The 19,583-nt window shown below is 68.5% G+C and overlaps 2 protein-coding genes across 2 annotated transcripts; both read right to left on the bottom strand.

Annotated features, from left to right (window-relative positions):
• Nucleotides 1-846: 846 nt before the first annotated feature.
• Nucleotides 847-8,040, bottom strand: OCLN (occludin). The gene is made up of 8 exons (XM_032203781.1): nt 7,986-8,040; nt 5,665-6,378; nt 4,510-4,668; nt 2,378-2,544; nt 2,104-2,292; nt 1,843-2,014; nt 1,451-1,492; nt 847-1,193 (listed from the first exon to the last, which is right to left on the bottom strand). The coding sequence occupies exons 2-8, from the start codon at nt 6,358-6,360 to the stop codon at nt 1,092-1,094; spliced, it is 1,527 nt and encodes a 508-aa protein (XP_032059672.1). The 5' UTR covers nt 6,361-6,378; nt 7,986-8,040; the 3' UTR covers nt 847-1,091.
• A 3,988-nt stretch (nt 8,041-12,028) lies between these two features.
• LOC116499068 (small conductance calcium-activated potassium channel protein 2-like) lies at nt 12,029-18,593 on the bottom strand. The gene is given in 11 exon segments (XM_032203674.1): nt 12,029-12,550; nt 12,643-12,712; nt 13,530-13,657; nt 13,757-13,867; nt 13,964-14,105; nt 16,151-16,569; nt 16,661-16,756; nt 16,844-16,997; nt 16,999-17,096; nt 17,099-17,242; nt 18,545-18,593. Coding segments are annotated over 10 exon segments (1,566 nt in total). The 5' UTR covers nt 17,186-17,242; nt 18,545-18,593; the 3' UTR covers nt 12,029-12,289.
• Nucleotides 18,594-19,583: the final 990 nt, after the last annotated feature.

Genomic DNA, 19,583 nt, shown 5'->3' with positions numbered 1-19,583 from the left:
GGGGGGGGGGGGACACAGATGGATGTGGGCATCCCCCCCCCATGCTCGCTCTATTCCCGTGCCTCATTTTTAAGCCAGGACCAGGTGAGAAAGTTGGGGGGGGGAACCAAAAATCAGGCTGGAAAGCGGTGGCAATGGGGCACGGGGTGGGGGGGGGACACAAATGGGGCCGGGGGGGTGTCCCCGTCCCCCCGCCCAGGTTCTCGCAGCGAGGCTCTGCTTCTCAGGGGTACGTGCTGTGCAGAGGGAGGCCGGATTTTAGGCGGGGGGGGGGGGTGTTTGTCATTTAGATTGATTTCACTGAAAAATATAATCCTTGTTCAATGATACTACACAAATTAACGGAAGCCAATAAAGATGTTTCTTACAATGCCGGGGGCTGTGCTGGACCGGGGGGGGGGGGGGATGCTGAACCCCCCAGGGTGGTGGGGAGGTGGTGTCGAGCGGTGAATTAAGCCCCAAAACCGCTGTTTTTCACCCCAAAGCTTCCTCGGAGCGAGTAAACCCCCCCCCCCCGCACACGTGGAAGGGGAGGTTTGTACCTGGTCTGGGGGGGTCCCGACTTAAAATCAACAGATACAGTTTATTTAAACAAACAACGGTAAAAATTACACAGTTTCAGCCAGTTCCTTCCAAAATCTCGCCCCCACCTAGCAGCTGCCCGGGGGGGGGGGCTCTGTCTTCACGCCACGATCCTGCCCTGGGGGCTGCGTGTCCCCAGCACCAGCGTGGGGCTGGGGCCACATTTTGGCACCCCGAGGTGCCCCGGGGCTGGTGCTGACCCCTCTCCAGCCCCCCCAGCCCTTCCTGGCTGGGTGTGGGGCTTCCTCACGCCTCCCCAGGCCAGGGGACGGGTGCTCAGGACCCCCCCCCAAAACATATTTACAGCACAAGGAGGGGGAACAACCCCCCAGCACGCACCCAGCGAAGGCACTCGGGGTTATTCACAGTGGCTGGGGACGATGCCCAGGGGGTCGCTTTGGATGGTTTTTTGTGTTTTTTTTTTTTACAAAAAGGTACAAAATGCATAGGTAGAGAAGTCTGCGGTGCTGGTGGTGCCCCCCCCGGCACGCATCCTGTCGTGGTGCGGGTTAACCCCGCACCTTGTCGTAGTCGCTCACCATGCGCTTGATGTGGAAGAGCTTGTTGCGCAGCGCCTTGGTCTCCATCTTCTTGGTCTGGTAATCGGGGCTCTGAAAGGTGGCACGAGGGCAGGCGTCAGCGCCCACGGGCTGGGGCTGCTTTGGGGGGGGGGTGCAGCGCCGAGCCTGGCCCCTGCTCACGGGTTGGGGATGGAGGAGCAGGAGCAGACCCCCAGGGAGCACCGCCTGCCCTGATATCCCCCGGCACATCCCTGCAGTGCCTTTTTTTTTTTTTTTGCCCTCCCCCAGAGTAACCCAATTTCAACCAGGGTGTGGGAACGGAGAGCTCCCAGGCTCCGCGCACTCACCCGCTTCAAGTCCTTCAGCTGGTTGTATTCCTCTGCCACGTCCTGCAAAGGAAACGGGTACAGGGGTTTACGAGAAGCCCCGAGGGGGTGTCCTGCAGGGACAAGTGCTCCCCAGTGCCCCGCAGCACCAGCTGGAATCCCCAAAGCTAGGCACCACCCCCAGTGCCCTGTAGCATCCCCAAAAGCTATGTGTCCTCCCCAAAAGCTATGTGCCCTCCCCAAAAGCCATGCGCCCTCCCCAGTGCCCTGAAGCATCCCCAAAGTTATGCGGCATCCCCAGTGCCCTCCGGCACCCCAAAAGCTACGCATCATCCCCAGTACCTGCAGCGTCCCCAAAAGCTCCAGGGCATCCCCGCCGCCCCAGGGCGTCCCCCCCGCCCCCGAGCCCATACCTGGTACTGGGGGCTGTCCTCGGAGATGCTGTCGAGCTCCTTGCTGAGCTGGTTGAGGCGGTCGTTGACGCCGTCCATCTCGGCGCAGAGCTGCTTGTAGCGCTTGAGGTCGGTGTCGAACTCCTGCTTGTACTTCTGGCGGGCGCCGTCCGACGTGATGGGGGGGTAGAGGCTGCGGGACAGGGACAGGGGCAGGGTCAGGCCCCGTGGGGGGGGGTCAGCTACGGGCTGGGGGACCCCCAACGAGGCTTCCCCCCTCACCTGGCCCACTGGTCCTGGTCCCGCTCGTCGCTGGACTCCACGGCCGTGGTGTAGTCGGTCTCGTACTGCGACTCGTCCAGCTCGGGGTTGCGCCGCCGCCTGCGGCCGCGCCGTGCGGGCGCTTTGCTGGGCTGCTCCTTCCCCTTCTCCTCCACGGGGCTGGTGCTGGTGGCACGGTCCGGCTGGTCACTGCGGGGACACGGGGACATCAGCGTGGTGTGAACAGATGCCCCTGGTACCCCCCACCCAGCTGGCAGTGCCCCCCCCGGCTCACCCCCGGCTGCTGTAGGTCCCGGAGGGGTAGTAGGCGGTGTTGGGGGGCGCGTAGCTGTAGGAGGGCGCGCTGTAGGGCGGCGCGTTGATGGGGCTGGTGGGCTTCTCCGAGTAGGCGAGCGTGGCCGTCTCGTCCTGCACGCTGGCCCCGTCTGCCACGTTCTTCACCTGCGAGCAGCGAGAGGTGCTCAGAGGGGGGGACGGTGGCACTGGGGACGCTGGCACCGTCCCGCGTGGCCGGAGAAACCCCGGTGCGACCGCTGCGACCCGGCTTGGGGTGCTGATAGGGAGGGGACCCAGCAGAGCTGCAGAATGATGTCCTGCTGGGGGAGAGGCAAGGGCTGGGGGAGCCCCCCCCAGGCAGGAGAAGCAGTATTTTGGGGGGAGGACATGCCCACGGACCCCACAGCAGGTGGCACTGCCCCGCACGGAGCCACCGTGGGCGCTCCGGCACAGGCGCACGCGTGGCGGGGGGTGCCCAGCATCCCTCCTGCACCCCCAGGTGACAGCCCCCCCGGATCTGCTGGGTCCCTCATCCCCCCCCCCCATGTGCTCGATGCCCACGTAGGGGACGTCTGCCCCAGCCGCACGGGGCTCCTGGGGGAGGACGTGGGGCTGGCTGGGCAGATGTCCCATCCCGTCCCCCGCCTTCCTTCCTGCCCTTTGTGGGTTGTTTGTGCCGGGACGGAAGCCGGTCCCTGCCGGGGGCCGAGGTGGTGGCCCTGGGGACGTCAGCTGAGAGCTCCGGCCGGCAAAGCAGCTTCCTCTCTGCTGCTTTTTCCCCCACTAACAAAGACTCCGTCAGGCGAGGGCCCCTCCTGCCCCCAGGTGAGACGGACACGTCCCCGTGCCACGCCAGGACGGAGCCGGAGGCTCACGCCCACTCGAAGGTCACCTCTTTATCTCAATCTCAGCCATAAAGTGGGAAGGAGATGGCCCGGGGATGGCTTCACACCCTGACACATCGATACTGCCCCGCCGCAGCGTCCCCAAAAAGCTTGGCAGGTGCCACCAAGGGACACCGGCGGAGCTGGGGACACCGCCGGGGGTGCAGGGGCTGCCCCCCGAGCCGGGCCGGCCCTGCTGCGGGCCAGGAAATGCTTAGCAAGGGAGGGACTTTTAACAAAAAATAAATAAACCAGAACAAAGGTGTTTTTGCAAAAAGAAAAACAAATATTAGATGTACACACACCGAGGGGTGCGGACGCACACGAGGAGCCGGGCTGAGGGTTTGAAACCGAGCGCTTTGCTGGGCTCTGGGGTGGCAGGGAATGGTTCAGAGCAATGTGAGCTACTTCTCGTCCCATGGGGTCCCGGTGGGGGACAGCCCTGTCCCTTGGCACCCCAATACCTGGGCACCCCAATGCAGCCGTCTGGGCCGCCCCGGTCTGGTGGGGACAGGGACAGAGATGGGGACAGGGGCAGGGATGGGGTCAGAATCTCCTTATCCAGGGCACAGCAGCACGCAGGAGCCGTGCTGAAGGACGTGGGCACATTTCCCAGCCCTGGATCGAAGCCCTGGAGCAGCCAGGGCACCCCAGGGCCCTTCCCTGCCCTCCCTGGGTGCCTCCCCCAGCACCCAGGGGACACCGGGGCATCACGGCGCGCACGGAGCCGGGCTGGTGGGACAGAGCCAGACCACGGCTGGGTGGCACAGCCCAGAGCCACGTTCCCGGAGCCGAGTTAATCATTGACGAGACCGAAACCGAATCGTGTCAGCGGCCAGCGCTGGCAGGAGCTGGGCGAACAAAGGGGAGAGGGCGCGAAGCCTCGGCGGTGCGCTGCTGGCACCCGGCCCATCTGATCCGACCCTGTTTGTCTTTCAGGGAGATCGAGCTCGCCCAGCCCCGCTCCGTTCCCAAAGCATCGTGGCGCAGGGGGCACGGAACTGGGTGGAAAAAGCCAAAAAAAAAAAAAAAAAAAAGGGGGTGACAGGGAGGGACCTCACGGTCCCGGGCGCTGCCTGGCGCTATCGGTGATAACGGCGCGCCCCGGCTGCAGGGCTGGGGGTGTGCAAACACCGCGGCGAGGTGCTGGCAGAATGAGGCTCCTGGCACGAGGCTGGGCTGGGGACGGGCACAGCGGGGCCATTTCGGCACAGCCGAGTGCCGGGAGCACCCCCCCGGGACTCACCCACTCCTCCACGTTGGGGCCCTCCTGCAGCACCGGCGCCTTGTCCCAGAAGATGTTGGCCTTGCCGTACTTCCAGATCTTGCTCCGCGTCTTGTGGGCGAAGAAGCAGATGAGGCAGAGCAGGAGGACGATGAGGAAGCCGCAGACGATGGCCACGGCCTGGAGGAGAGGGAGGGAGGGAGGAGGATGAGGGGGGGGGCAGGCTCTGGGAAGCCCCCGTCTGGGTAGAGCGGGGGTCTGGTTACCCAACCCCTCCCTGAGGCTGAAGCGCTCCCCCTCCCTCCCCAACACCCCCAGTTTTGGATGGGCGGTGGGACAGCCTCTGCCCGGAGCTCACTGGGCTTTGGAGAGCTTTTGGCCCAGCCCCAGCAGTGGAAGAGGATTTGGTTTTCTCGTGGGACGGGACAAGCACAGCTCTCGGGGAGGTGACCCCCCCAGCACCTGGGGCCCCGAGCCAGGTCCTGCACCCGAGAGCAGGGACCCTGCACCGGCATTCCCACGAGCCAGATCACGCAGCAGCACAGAATTTGGGGCTGAAAAGGGACAGATCAGGGCCCTGCTGAGCCCTGGAGCCCGCGGCTCCCCCCGCTCAGCCTGCGCTCAGGGCGCAGGAATGCGGCACGGCCAGCCCAGCCGGCCGGGAACCGGCAGCACCAGTTCAATCCCAGTTCCACCCCAGTGCCGCGCAGGAGCCCCCGCTGGCCCCAGCCGAAACCCGGGGCCGCTGAGCCTTGGGTCGTGGGATCCCGCTGCCTCCTGCCCCACTGACCCCAGCGCCACCACGCGCTGCCCCAATTCCACCCCCCGCAGGCACGCCAGGCTCGCTCAAACACTTTTACGAGCAGGGAGACCAAAGTACCAGGTAGCAGAGCGTCCCCTCCCCGAAACTCCCCAGCTCTGCCGGTCGCACCGGCACCCTCCCCGGCACCCAACGGTGCCCGGCGCTGCCAGAAACGTTAAGGACGGAGCAGAAAGTCCCAGCTGGCTGAGGACACCGCGTCTCACAGCCGGCCCAAGGGCAGCACGAGCAGTTCCAGACACTCTCCTTCCCGCACCCGGCTGCGATAAGCGGCGCTGACCTCGCTCAGCCTCACAACCTTGGGCTTTGCCCCAAAAACGGGGAAGGGTCCGGAGGTGGCGGGGGGACACACTCACCTCCTGGGGGTCCACGGTGCAGTAGTGGTAGATGTACTGGTTGAGGTAAGTGCTGCTGCTGTACACCTGGCTGCACATGGCCAGCAAGGGGCTGTAGTAGTAGCTGCCGGTCATCTGCGCCTGGGGGTTGACGCCCACCACGTAGACGATGGAGGCGATGAGCATGACGAAGGCCAGCACGGCGCACACCACGATGACCACCAGGTAGAAGCGGCGGGAGCGCGAGCCGCTCGACTTGCTGACGCTGGCCACCAGGAGCCCCAGCTGGGCCAGGAAGCAGAGCACGGCCATGCCCATCATGAAGCCGTTGGCCGTCCGCGGGTTGGTGACCCCGCTGTAGTAGCCCCCGTACCCGTAGTTGTAGCCCAGCCCGCTGCCGTAGTAGCTGGAGCCGTAGTAGCCGCCCAGCCCGCTCCCGAAAGCCCCCAAACCGTAGCCGTAGTCCCAGGCGAGGGTGGAGGCCACGCAGGCGAAGATGGCGATGCAGAGCATGATGATGATGGCCTCCAGGATCCTCACCACGCCGGGCGGCGAGGTCCACTTGTAGAAGTGCTGCGGCGCATCCTCGATGTAGTAGGAGCCCGGCGGGGGCGAGCGGGCGCCGTAGTCGTAGCCGTAATCACCCGGCGGGGGCCCGTAGCCCGTGGAGGGGCCGTAACTCATGGGGGGGCCGTCGTAGGACTTCTTGCTGAACATGGTGGCGGTGGGGAGAGCCTGGGGAGGTTAAGGGGGGGGGGAGGCGGTTGGAGCTGCGGGCGCGCGCGGCACCGCCGGGTTTCCACGTCTCCGAGCGCCCGGCGAGGACTTTGGTCTCCTGTCACCGTAAACAAGCGCCCGCCCGTGCCCGACGCCACGCCACGCCACGGGAGTCACCTCTGCTCACGGGGAAACTGAGGCGTGGGGTGGAGAAGGGAGGCGAGTGAGTCACGGGGCATCTCCCCGCACACCCGGCCCTGCCCCGCGTCGGGGACCCCGCGCTGCCGGCCCCGGCCACCCGACCGCGGGCGCCTGAATGAATTGGATTGTTTCAAACCCTAATTAAGGCAGAAAAGCTCTTACCCGAGGCTAGCGCTAACCCTGAGGGTTTCTCCGTAAGCAGCTCTGGTTGGATTTAAAAAATAGTAATAATAATAATAATAATAATCCAGGGCACATTATCAACACCGCAGTGAAAAGCGGTAAATTGGGGCAGATCAAAGGGGGGGTGACGCGTTTCCTCGCTGCCAGCGCTGGAGAGCTGCCACACGGAGCCAGGTGCCCCCTGCCCGGGACCCCCGCCCCAACAGGGCCCCCCCCAGCCCCGCAGTCGCTCCCTGCCTCAGGTTCCTGCCCTCCTGCGTGCGGTTGGCCTCTCCAAAACACCTTCTGGTTTTGCTTTCCCACAAGTTCGCTCCGAGCCAAACCACCGCCGGGAGGGGTTTGTAGGGCCAGGGAGAAATGCCAGGACGCTGCCACTGAGTGGAAGGGGGGAGCCCCTTCGAGGGGGCTGGGGGGGGGCAAAGCAGGGGCTCTGCGAAGCCCACCGAGCTCCTGGCGCTGCTCCACCACCCCCGGGCTGCACAGAGCCGCCCTTCTCCACCCCACAAAGCCAAAACCCCAAAAGCTCAGCGGGGACCCCCCCGGTGGGCATCGCCGGAGCGGGATGCAGCAAGGGGGAACCTGAACCCTGCGTGGGAAACCCAAGCCGGGGGCAGGTGGCAGCGGGGCCGGGGTGTCCGGGCCCAGCTGGGGGCCGGGGGCTTCGTCCCCTCGCCCCAAAAAACGGTGGTCCCAAACCAGGGGCTTTGGCCAGACCCCAACGCGGACCTCCCGGGGGTGCCCGCGGCTTTCTTTTCGGGTATCTCCACTCTGCCCCCAGCTCTGCGCATCCCCAAAAGCCCTGGGCTGGCGTGGGGGGTCGACCCAGCAGCAAAGGGAGCTGCAAACCCCCCCCGGGGACCCCCCCATTCCGCGCCGGGGCGGCTCCACCTCACCCGGGGCTCCCGCGCCCCCTCCCCGCCACCGGGGCGCAACGCCGGGGTCCGCGTCCCGACGGGGGCAGCGCCGTCCCCGCGCTGTTTTTGGGGATTTTTTGTTGAGTTTTTGAAGGTGGGGGGCCCGGGGTCTGCCCCCCCCACCCCCTCACCCCCCAACCTCCCGCGGAGCCCCGGGAGGAGCCGCCGCCGCCTCCCACCTGCCCGGTGCGGCTCCGGGAACCGTGCGCGCTCGCTCCGCTCCCGGCGGAGCTCCCGGGGTTCCCTGAGCCCCCCCCGGTGCGCGGAGGGGAACGAGCCCCCGGGACACCCCCCTGCCCCCCCGCTCCTTGTCCCGGAGCCCCTTACCTGGCCGCTCCTCCGCCTCTTTGTTCCCGTAAAATGGCAGCCGGGAGCAGCGGCACCGCCGCCGCCGGGCGCTGCAGGGAACCGGCCCCGGTTTCCGCCTCCGGGGGGAGCCCCGGGGGCGGCCCCGCTGCTCCCGCCCGGCCCCCGCCCGTGGGGAGGTGGCGGAGGGGGCTCGGGGGCTCCGGGGGTCTTGGGGGGGGCTTTGGGGAGCTCACACGCGTGGCGGTTCCGTGGAGTGAGAAAAGCGGGGGCTGGAGGGGGCTCGGGGTCCCTGGGGGCTGGGGGGGCGCAAAGAGGCCAGGGCCGTGTCCCCCCCGCTCCGGAGCCGTGGCACGGGGGGGTCCTGTTGGGCACCGGGGCTGCTTTCGTCATCCCAGGGGACAGGAGTGTCCCTGGGGGGGTTGCCAGCTGCTGGAGCCCACCCGCCTCCGTCATCCGTGGGCACCCCAGGACGCGCACTGAAGCCCCCCCAAAAAATATCACCAGATTTTATTAAAAGCAGCTCTGCCCCCCCCCCCAGCTGCACCCCTGGGGGTGCTCCCGAATCCACAGCAGGTGCAGAGCCACCAAAAGCACCCCAAAACCCTCAGGTTTGCTCCCCATACCCAGGTGGGTGCAACGCGTGGGGGGCAGCGGGTGTCCCCTGCTCGCCCCCGCAGCACCGGCACCCCAAGGTGCTGAGCCCTGCGGGGTCCCCAGGGTTTTTTTTTTGGGGGGGGGGACCCAGCAGAGCCCTGGGGTCCCCCGTGAGCAGGTTCAGAAGTAGACGGCGCCGCCGCGGTCGTAGTCCTGGATCTGCCTCTTGATGTGCGTCAGCTTCTCCTGCAGGTAGCGGCAGCGCCGCTGCTTCTCCAGGAAGGCCGAATCCTGCCGGTGGGATGCAGCGGTGCCGTGCACAGCCTGGGGAGACCCCCCCACAGCACCGGGGTCCCACGGATACCCAGCACCCCCCCACACAGATCTTTGAGGGCTGGGAAGCTCGCAGCACCCCCGGCGTGGCTCCGGGTGCATGAACCCCGAGCCCTACTCACCCTCTTCTTCCTCAGGATCTCGTGCCATACGCGGGCCACCCCGCTGTCCCCCTGCGGGGCGAGAAGACGCAGCCTGATATCCCCAACCCCACCGGCACGGCCCCGGTGCTGAGCCCTGCCTGCTTGGGACACCCATGGGACACCTATGGGACACCCACGGGACACCCATGGGACACCTATGGGACACCCACAGGACACCTATGGGACACCTATGGGAAACCCAAGGGACACTTACGGGACAACCATGGGACACCCACGGGACACTCACGAGACACCCACGGGATACCTATGGGACACCGATGGGACACCCATGGGAAACCCACAGGACACCCACGGGACACCCACCGGACACCCATGAGACACTTATGGGACACCTATGGGACACCCACAGGACACCCATGGGACATCCATGGGACACCCAAAGGCCACCTATGGGACACCTATGGGACACCCACGGGACACCCATGGGACACCTATGGGACACTTATGGGACACCCATGGGACACCCACGGGACATCCATGGGACACCTATGGGAAACCCATGGGACACCTATGGGAAACCCAAGGGACACCTATGGGACACCTATTGGACACTGATGGGACACCCATGGGACACCCATGGGACACCCACAGGACACCCATGGGACACCCACGGGACACCCATGGGACACCTATGAGACATCCACAGGACACCCACGGGACACCCACGGGACACCCACCGTCCTGCTGAGCGCGTGGCGCGCGGCGGCCTCCAGCTCCCCCAGCCTCCTCCGTGCCTCCCGCAGCTCTGCCAGCAGCTCGCGGTACTCGGCGTGCTGGTCGCTGAACACAGCCCGGTATCCCTCCCGCTGCCACCCGCTGCGGATCGCCGGGTACTTTCTGCACAGCCCCGGGGGGGGTACAAAGCTCAGGGGGGGTCCCTGCTCCAGGTTGGTGCCCCAGCACGGAGGCACCGGGGGGCTCCAGACCCCTCCGGGACCCCATCGCGTGGCCGTCCCCTCACTCACACCACGTAGTCCGGGACAGCGCACGGCCGCGGCACGAGCCCGGGGGGGTCGGAGCGGGTCAAGACCCCCGGCCTCTCGCCCCCCTCGGTGGCCATGTCCCTCCCCAGGGGTCTCCGCGGGGGTCCCACCTCATCCTCGAAGGTGACGCGCTTGGCTCGGACCGGCGGCGGCTTCGAGACACAAAGAGGAATCGGAGGAAGGGGGGGGTGAGGACCCCAACTTTGGCTGCACCCCCCCCCAAAAAAAAAAAAAAAAACCTCCCGGTGACCAAGGGACTCACGGGAGCCTCCCGCAGCCTCCGGGCCACCTCGTGCCTCCACATCTTGAGGGCCACGAGGCTGCCGGCCAGGTAGAGCAGCGCCGTGAGGAAGAGGAAGACGAGGGCGGCCGCTTGCCCCCCGGCCGGGGGGCAGAAAGCGGCGAGGAGGGGGCCGCCGGCCGGAGGGGGGGAATAGCAGAGCCCCCCCAGGCTGACGGCGTGGACGTAGCCCCCCGCAGCCCCCAGGGAGAGCAGGAACAGGAGGCCGTGGAGGCCGGATTCGGTGGGAGGCCACCAAGGTGCCTCCAGGAGGACGCGGTGGTAATAAGGGCTCACCCCCAGCCCCAGCAGCGCCGCCGTCAGCAGCCAGCCCAGGGCGACCCCCCCCAGCACAAAAGTGGGCAGCGGACCCCCGTAACCGACCCCCGGGACCCCCCCGAGGAGCAGCTCGCCCCCGTAATCCTGCTGGATGTAGGCGCAGACGCAGGCGAAGGCTGCCCCCCCGCACAGCAGCTCCAGCCCCCCCAGCACCCGCAGCAGCCCCGGCCACGATTTCGTGGGGGCGAAGCGGAGCCCGGCCGCACGCTGCCCCCCAAAACCAGCCCCGAGCCCCTGAGCCCCCCGGGGGTGGGCAGGTTCGGCCATCAGCCCCCCCAGGGTTGTGGTTTTTTTTGGGGAGGGGGCTCCCCTGGATGCGTCCGGGGTGGGAGCGAGCCCCCAAAGCGGGGACCCCCCCCCAAAGTCCCCGATCCCAACCCCGGTCCCGTGCCTCAGTTTCCCCCCGCAGGGCACCGCCGCAGCCCGGCTCCCCGCACGCTGCTCACCGGGGGATTTACGAGAGGTGGGGGCCGCAGCGGGGGGCTTTAAGGGGGGGGGGGGTCACCGGGTCCCTGCCGCCACCAGCACCCAAGGGTGCCCCCGTGCAGCCGCTGCCTGCCGCCGATAGGCACGGCTGGTTAAACATTGACCCGCACGCACCGCCCCGAGGCGCGGCGTGGGGGCAGGATCAGGCCCCCCCCTGCCCCCCCCGGGGCTCCACCCAGCGCCCCACTGGGGGCCGCATCCTGCCCCCCCCCCCCCCCCGGCACTGGTTTGGACTGGGATGGGCTTGGCAAAGCCATGGGGAGCCCCCAGCACCCCCAAAACCCAGCGAGCAGCCCCCACCCGCTGCCATGGCCCCCCCCAAGGGGCTGCAAAGCCTCTCCCCCCCCCCCCCAAAGGGCAGGAATCTCCCCCCCCATCCCACCCCCCAGGTCCTGGCCAGGAGCAGAGAGCGACGCGTCCAGTTCAGCCTCCTTTAATTTGCACCTCAGCCCCCCCCCCCACGCCGAGGGTCCGGCCAGGGCAAGGGAGGGGGGGGGGCAGGACTGGATCCGGCCCAGCACCGCCCCCCCTTTGCCCCCCCCCCCGCCCCATTTTACACATGGGGAAACTGAGGCACGGAGCGGCGAGGGGACTGCAGGGTCGGGCCAGGGAGGGAGCCCCCCCACCCCTCACCCCCACCCCCTCACCCTGGGGGCTCAGCCCTGCTTTAGCCCTGGGGGGGGGAAGGGGGCTGCCCCCCACCCCTCCTGGCTCCCCACCACCCCAGCCCCATCCTTCACCCCCCCTCTCCAACCCACAGCAGGGGGACAGCCCCCGGACCCCCCCCCCCCAAAAAAAAAAAAACAACCTCAGGGCTCCCCTTTTCTCCCCCCCCTCTCCCTTTTCCCCCCCCCTCCACCACAGGACCCCCCCTGGGGCTGTTCGTGTGTGCGCGCCCCCCCCCTTTTATCCAAAACCTTCCCCTGGCTTGGGCGGGGGGAGCGCGGGACCACCTGGGGGGGGCCAAATTGGGGCTTGGGGGGGGGGGGGGGTCTCCAGCCTCACGCCAGCACAGTGAACGCAGGAAGTTTATAGAGGGCTTTACAGAACAAAGCTACTGAAATCAGCCACACGATGGCCAGACATAAAAAAGGGACCCCCCCCAGCCCCCCCCAGTTCCAACTCCCCCCCCAACCCCACAAATCACCCGCTGTCCGAGGAGGAGGTGTGGGGGGCGGTGGAGGGGGACCTGCGGCGGCAGGGGGGGGTGCAGGGGGCCCAGGTCCCCAAGAGCTCGCGCTGCTGCTGCTGCTGCTGCCCGATGGCTTGGCTGACCAGCCCCGGCAGCGCCAGCAGGCTCAGCCCCAGCGCCTCCAGTTTGCTCTCCAGGGCGCCGATGCGCTTCTCCAGGTCCTCGTGGCGCTCCTGCAGCTCCGACACCATGTCGTACATGATGTTCTGGGTCTGTCGGGAGATTTGGGAGGGAGGGGGGGGGGGTCCAAAATGGGGTAACGTGCCCCCCGCTATGCGGTGTCCCCCCTTTTCCCGGCGCTCACCTTCGCCAGGTCCACCAGCGTGTTGGCCTGGTCGTTCAGCTTGCGCTGCTCCATCTTCACGCTCCTCAACCTGCCGGGGGGAATGGGGAGCGGGGACGGCTCAGCGGCACCCCGCGGGGTCCTCCCCAGCGCCCTGGCATGCACTCGGGGGGGGGGCCCACGGTCCTGGGGGGCTCCCACGGTCTTGGAGAGCTCCCGCACCCCTGGGGAGCTCCCACGGTCCCGGGGAGCCCCCACGTTTCCAGGGGGCTCCCACATTTCCAGGGGGGCTCCCACGTTCCCACATGGTCTGGCACTGCCCCAGACCCTCCCAAAGAAGAGACAGCCCCAGCCGGGGGGGGGGGCTGCGCTTCCATGCCGTGTCCCCCCCCCCCCCTCCCCATTTTGCAGCACCGAGCCCATGCAGACGGACAGGCACGGAGGAGCCGGGCAGACTTACTTCTGGGCTCTGCAGGGACGGGGCAGAACAGAGACAAAACACAACAGCAGGTTTAATACCACCACCGAGAGCGCACGGGGATGCCAGCGCCCCCCCTGACCCCCCCACCCTTTCCGCTTCCCCCCCCCCCAAAAGCAGGAGGCACCGGGGGCTCGAGGCGGGTGAAGCCGGGCAGCGGACACGGTGACACCAAGCCGTGCCATTGCGCACCCCCAGGGCACCCCAGCACCGTCCCCGCTGCCACCAGGGTGCCCCCCCGCTGGGAAAACACCCCCCCCCCGGGATAGGACTGTGAGGGAAACCGGGATGCCAGCCCCGGGCATGAGGGCATTTGGGGTAAAACTGGCGGAAATCGGGGGCCAGAAGGGGGCATTTCCACGGCCACCCAGGCTGGCGGTGGCCCGTGCCCGGGCGCCGCGTAGGAAGCAGGTAAAGGTTTGGCACTTACTGATGGATGGCTTGGAGGAACTTACGCTGGTGTTTCCGAACTTTGGCATGGTCGATCTTCTTCACCAGCTTGGTGTGTTTGTAGATGAGCCACGTTTCCCTGAGTACGTTGGCAGCAGCATTTTTCACCTGAAGGCAACCAAACGCCGGGGGTCGGGGACGGAGGCAGCCGGACGCCAACGGAGGGGACGGAGAGGGGAGCTGGGGGGGGGGGCGGGGGGAGCTCACCCGCTTCGTTAGCTGCGTATCCATCATGAAATTGTGCACGTGTTTCTCCGCTTTGGTGAGCTCTAGCTTTCTGGCAACGACGGCGACGACCAGAGCCGTGCAGCCGGCACCCTGCGGGCACAGCACCGGGGTGAGGGCACCGGCACCGGCACCAGCGGGCGCTCGCAGCCCCCCGGCCCCCCCCTGGGGATACCCCGGCAAGCTCACCATGATGCCAGTGAGCAGACACACGCCCTTCCCGCAGTAGGTGTGCGGCACCATGTCCCCGTAGCCGATGGAGAGGAAGGTGATGGAGATCAGCCACATCGCCCCCAGGAAGTTGCTGGTCACCTCCTGCTTGTCGTGGTACCTGCCCGGGGCCAAGCGCACGGCGCCCGTCAGCCGCGGGGGTCCCGCGCCGTGGGTTTGGCCACGCGATGTGCAGCCGCTTCCCCATGCCGGGGCTGCAGCCAGGGCAGTGCCCGAGCTCCCCGCCGTGCCGTGGGGGTCCCCAAAAAGAGGCACCGGGGTTCCAGCTTGCCCCTGGGGCCGGGCACCCCCAGCGCTGGTGACCAAAGCGTCCCACAAAGAGGGGACGGGAGGGTGGCGGAGCTGCGCCCACCCAGGGCTGTGCCGGGAGGGGGGGGGGATGATAAATCCCCACCCTCCTCGAGCTGCCCCCCTGTGATCTCAAAGCACAGCAGGCGGGTGTCACCGCAAGGCCCCCAGCAGGGGACGTTTCCCTGCAGAGCTGGGGACGATCGCACGGTGCCCACACGGGGGGGGGGACACAGCCTGGAGCAGGGCACCCCTCGCCCCTCGAGGCCACCCCGGCAGGGACTGAGCTGGAATCGCGGGGGGGGGGACGCCGTGCTTTGAGATCCCGTGGCCAGCACTGAAGCCACGAACTCCTGCGGCTGTGCCCCCCCCCACGCAGCCCCGGGGACACCGGGACGAGCCGGGCAGCGGGGACATGCGGGGAGCAGCGGGGAGCACGGACACCCGGGGGGGGGGGCCAGGGGGGAGGCGAGGAGAGGGCAGGGGCCGATCGCAGCAAGCCGGGGGTGGACTCGAAGCGTGCGGCGAGGAATTTAGGATTGCTGCGTCCCCTTCCCCCTCTCCCCAGGCGCAGCCTGCGAAGTTTGGGCTTGGAACCTCAGCCGGCACCGGGGGATGCGGTGGGGCGACGCCGGGGGGTGACGCACCCCAGGGGAGGTTGGGGTGCACGGGGGGTGCCAGGCACGGCCGGGCTCAGCTGGTCCCCCAAAAGCGCCGAGAGCTCCGGGACTTTGCCCCACGGTGCTGCCCCTCTGCCCCCTCTTCTTCCCCTTCCCCTGCTCCACCCCAGGGAGCAGCCCCGGGGCTCCCCCAGCGCGCCCGAACCACGTGCACCGAGGAGGGGAAACGCCGAGCGAGGGGAAGGCTCGGAGCCGAGCGCGAGCCCTTTGGAGATGCTTCAGCCCCCATCTGGAAATAAAAAGTGGTCCCGGGGCCCCTGCCCGGCTGCTTTGGCTCGGCTCCGCTTTGTTCAGCGCTCCGGGAACAAAACCGGGAGCCCCGGAGCCACCCCAGGGACCCGCGGGGGGTGTCCGCAGCAAACCCATCCCCAAAAAAATGGGGCAGAGGGGGGGGCTGTCCTGCACCCCCATCCCCACGGGACTTCCCCGGGTGGCTGCAGCCAGCCCTGGGCACCGCATCTGCTGAGGTTCCAAGTGGAAAAGGCTCCGGCCCCTTTCCAGGTCCGTGGGATTTTTATTCTGGCCCAGGTGCCCCCCTCCCTTACCCACCCCCCCCAACCCGCCGGCTGCAGCTAATCCTAAATTCTGAGTAGCGCAAAAAGCCTGGGGCTTGGAGGGGGGGGTGGAGGGGAGGAGTGAGGGGGGGAACGTCCCGTGCAGGACGCGGCTGTCGGTTCCTGGGGTGACTCACAGTTTGTCCCTGCGAGCAGCAGAGCGGTCAGAGAGGGAAAACAAGAGCAGTTAATGCGCGGTCCCGGGGCGAGGAGAAGCGGCCGAGGAAGGCGAGCGCGGGGGGGACGGGGACGGGCGAGCGCAGCCCAACCCCTGCCGGGCGCAGCTGAGGAGCACGTGGCACATCCCAGCCCCGAGACCCCCACCCTGTCAGTGGTAACGGGGTCCTGCAGCATCCCGTGGGGACGCGTGGGGACGAAATCCTCCAAAATCCTCCTGGCAAACACCCGCGGCTCCGGCAAAGCGCCACGGCCACCTCCTGCCACACCCAGGGCACGAGGATCCGGCGAAGACACCCGGGGACCTCTCCTCCGGGTGCTCCCCTCGTACCCCCCAGGTCGGCTCCGTGCGTCCTCAGCTGCGCCCCTGGCCCCGCGCCCTCCCCGAGAGCCCCCGCGGGCAGCACCCCGGGGGCCCCCTGCAGCACCCCCGGTCCCCCCCTCACCTCTCGCAGACGCGGACGGTCCAGGCGGCGATGATCCAGGAGGAGATGCTGAAGACCAGCAGCACGGTGCCGGGGCAGATGGTCATGAGGGTCTTCATGACGAAGCGGGTGTTGAAGTTGATCTTGTTGAGGGCGCCGATGCTGCGGGAGGAGGCGTCGGTGAAGAGCTTGCTGTGCAGCAGCATGACGCGCCCGATCAGGTAGAGCCGCAGGAACATGGGGATGGAGAGGATGATGTCCACGTCGGCGTCGGCCACCGAGGCGGCGTAGGTGAAGGCCAGGCGAGCCGTCCAGGTGAACAGGTACTGCCCGGGGATGGGGTGGATGGCGCAGACCAGCAGCTCCAGGGCGATGAAGAAGATGCGCTCGTAGGTCATGGCGATGCGCCAGTCGTCCGCGCCGTTGTCCACCATGAAGAGCTGCGGGGAACGAGGCGCTGGGAGCTGGTACGGAGCTGGGGAGGGGGCACAAGACCCCCGCCGCGGGTGCCCACCCGTGGGTGCCCCTCACCTGGATCTCCCTGGCGTGGTACATGACGATGAGCCCCAGGAGGATGAGGGTGGAGAGGCTGATAAGGCATTTCAGTGCAAACGAGTACGACGACTCCTGCGGGGGCGCAGCGAGCGGGGTGAGCCCGGCGGGGTGCCCTGAGCATGTCCCCGCCGCGCGCCCACCCCCCCCTTCAAATCCCACCTTGGTGTAGACCCCCCAGGACAGCTCTGTCTCCGTGACCATGACCACGATGCCGAACATGCCGAAGATGAGGGCGTAGTCGCTGAGCCGCTTGCGCTTCTCGAAGAGGGCGCGCCGGTGGCCCAGCTTGTAGCCGATGTTTTGGGGGCGCCGCGGCCCCCGCGTCTCCGCCGCATCCCCCCCGGGGGCCGGGGGCTGCTGCTGCTCGGGCCGGGAGACCACCACCACCTCCTCCAACCCGGGGGGGCGGCGGGGTCGCAGGGGTTGGGTCTCGGCCTCCGCTGGGTGCAGGGTGGGGGTCGAGGCGCTCAGGACCCCCCCATTGGAGCGGCAGCCGCTCATGGCTGTGGCGAGCTGGGGGCCGGGCGATGCCGCATGGCTCAGCGGCGCGGGGGGCACCTGGGGAGGGGTCGAGGGGGGGGGTGAAAGAAGGCACCGGTTGGGGCACCGAGCTGCGCCCCCCCCTCCCCACCACCACCACCACCTGCCCCGCACGTGGGGGCTCACCCACGGTGCCCACCCCCTCCCCTAAAAACCTCCCCCCAACCCGCTCCGCACCGCACCGTGCGCGCCCCCCCCGTGCGCCACCGTCGCCATCCCGGGGGCGCAGCGGCACCGAGGACCGGCCGGTTACTGGGAGAAGGGGGGGGGTGGCACCGGCACGGCTCGGTCCCGGTTACCGGGAGTGGGCTCAGCGACCCCCCCCCAACCCTGCTGCCCCCCCCCAACCCCCCCCACCTGCCGCCGGGGACCGGGGACCGGAGCCCGACCCGGGGCCGCGCCGCAGCCGCCGCAGCCCGGTTCGGCCCCGGGGGCGCGCGGCGGCGGCGGGACCGGAGAGCCCGGGGGGGGGGGGGGCGGCTCGAGCGAGGTTGCTGATTGGTTGGGAGGGGGCACGCCCCCTCGTGACGTAGGCCTCCGAGCCCCGCCCACCCCCGTGCGCCGGCTCCGCCCCCCCAGCCCCTCCCCTCCCCAAGCGCCCCCTCCCCTCCCCGGGAGCCCCCCGGGGTCCCCCGGGTGCCCCCAAAGCCCCCCCATACGGGGAACCCCCCCCCGCACAGGGGATCCCCCACACACAGGGACCCCCCCCCACGGGGGACCCCCCACTGCACCCCCCCTGCACCCTGCTGCCATCCCCCCCCACCCCTCGCTGTCGCCCCCCCCGCCCCCCAATTCCCCATCACCCCCCCAATTCCCCATCACCCCATGCACCCCCCCACCGCCCCCCACTCCCCCCACCCCCCCACGCCCCCCCCATCACCCCACACCCCCCCATCACCCCATGCACGCCCCCACCCCTCCATCACATCCCCCCCCCAGCCCCGCGCACCCCCCATCAGGCTCCATCCCCCCCCAACGCGCAGCCTCCAGCCCCCCCCGTGACAACCTCATGCACCCCCAACCCCTCAACCCCCCCCCTCATTCACCTGCACCCCAAAACCCACCCCCGAGCACCCCCCCCACCCCATGCACCCCCCCAGCACCCCATTTCCAGCACCTCCTCCCCACCACCCCCATGCGCCCCCCCCTCCATCATCCCCCCATGCACCCCCCCATGCACCCCCCTCCACCTCCCCATGCACCCCCCCACCATCACCCCCCTCCACCCCTCCCCACGCCCCCTGGGACCCCCCCCGGCCCCTCAGCAGCCCCCCCCCCTGCACCCCAGCCCCGCTGCCCTGGCACCCCGCACCCCCGTACCTGCTCGCGCTCCCCGCTGCCGGCGGGGGGGGGGTCTCGGGGCGCTAGGGGCAATGGGAGCGGGGCTGGGGCTTGGCACGGGGGGGGTCCGGGGGGCCGGGTGCCATGGGTTTCCCTCCACGCCTGGCCGGGGAGGAGAGGCGGCGTTAGCGGGGGGCGGCGTGAGACCCCCCCCGGTGCATGGGGAGGTTTAGGGGGACCCTCGGAGCCACCCCCCCTACCCAGCCCCGTTGCAGCACCGAGCCCCCCCCTGCAGCAGCCAGGGCCGAGCGGGGACTGGGCGAGCAGGGCCGTGGATTTTGGGTGTTTTTCGGACGTCGTTTTGTCCCCGGGAGATTGGAAAAGGGGAAAATGGGGCAGGGCGCGGGGACGGGGGGTGCTCGGCTGAGCCCCCCCACCCTGCGCCCTCACAGCGGGGACAGAGCCGCGCTGCCCGCCTGCACCGGGGGGGTGACGGAGCCTAAAAGGACCCCCCCAGGCCCTGCTGCACGGGCCTGGCCCTGTGGAGCTGATGCAGACCCCGCTGCACAAACAGCCCCCAGCACCCGCAGCCCCCTTGCACCGACGGCCCTGCTGCAGCGAGGGCCCCGTGGCACACGCAGCCCCCCTGCACCAACACCACCACGGCCTCAACGTCCCCGCTGCGCCACCGGCACGGCTGCACGAGTGCCTCCGGTGCACGAGCAGCCCCGTGGCACAGACAGACCCCATTGCACAAACGGCCCCGTTGCACAAATGTCCCTTTTGCACAAACAGCCCCGTCACGGGAGCTGTCCCATTGCACAAGCAGCCCCGTGGCACAAACGTCCCCATTGCACAAGCATCCTCATTGCACAAATGCCCCCGTTGCACAAATGTCCCCATTGCACAAATGTCCCTTTTGCACAAATGTCCCTTTTGCACAAATGTCCCTTTTGCACAAACAGCCCTGTCACGTGAGCTGTCCCATTGCACAAACAGCCCCGCTGCACAAACGTCCCTGTTGCACAAATGTCCCCGTGACACAAATGTCCCCATTGCACAAGCAGTCCCACTGCAC

The sequence above is a fragment of the Aythya fuligula genome, chromosome 26, assembly GCF_009819795.1.
Source record: "Aythya fuligula isolate bAytFul2 chromosome 26, bAytFul2.pri, whole genome shotgun sequence".
Taxonomy (NCBI): domain Eukaryota; kingdom Metazoa; phylum Chordata; class Aves; order Anseriformes; family Anatidae; genus Aythya; species Aythya fuligula.
The sequence above is the reverse complement of the archived record's forward strand: the minus strand, read 5'-3'. Positions and strand labels throughout refer to the sequence as shown.

What these genes read in the sequence shown, in the direction of transcription:
- OCLN (XM_032203781.1), bottom strand. Translation starts at nt 6,360, where the DNA reads ATGTTCAGCAAGAAGTCCTACGACGGCCCCCCCATGAGTTACGGCCCC. An exon ending in GGGACCTACAGCAGCCGGGG is followed by an intron (nt 2,293 to 2,377) that starts GTGAGCCGGGGG and finishes GTGTCCCCGCAG; the next exon opens with TGACCAGCCGGACCGTGCCA. An exon ending in GACCAGGACCAGTGGGCCAG is followed by an intron (nt 2,015 to 2,103) that starts GTGAGGGGGGAA and finishes CCTGTCCCGCAG; the next exon opens with CCTCTACCCCCCCATCACGT.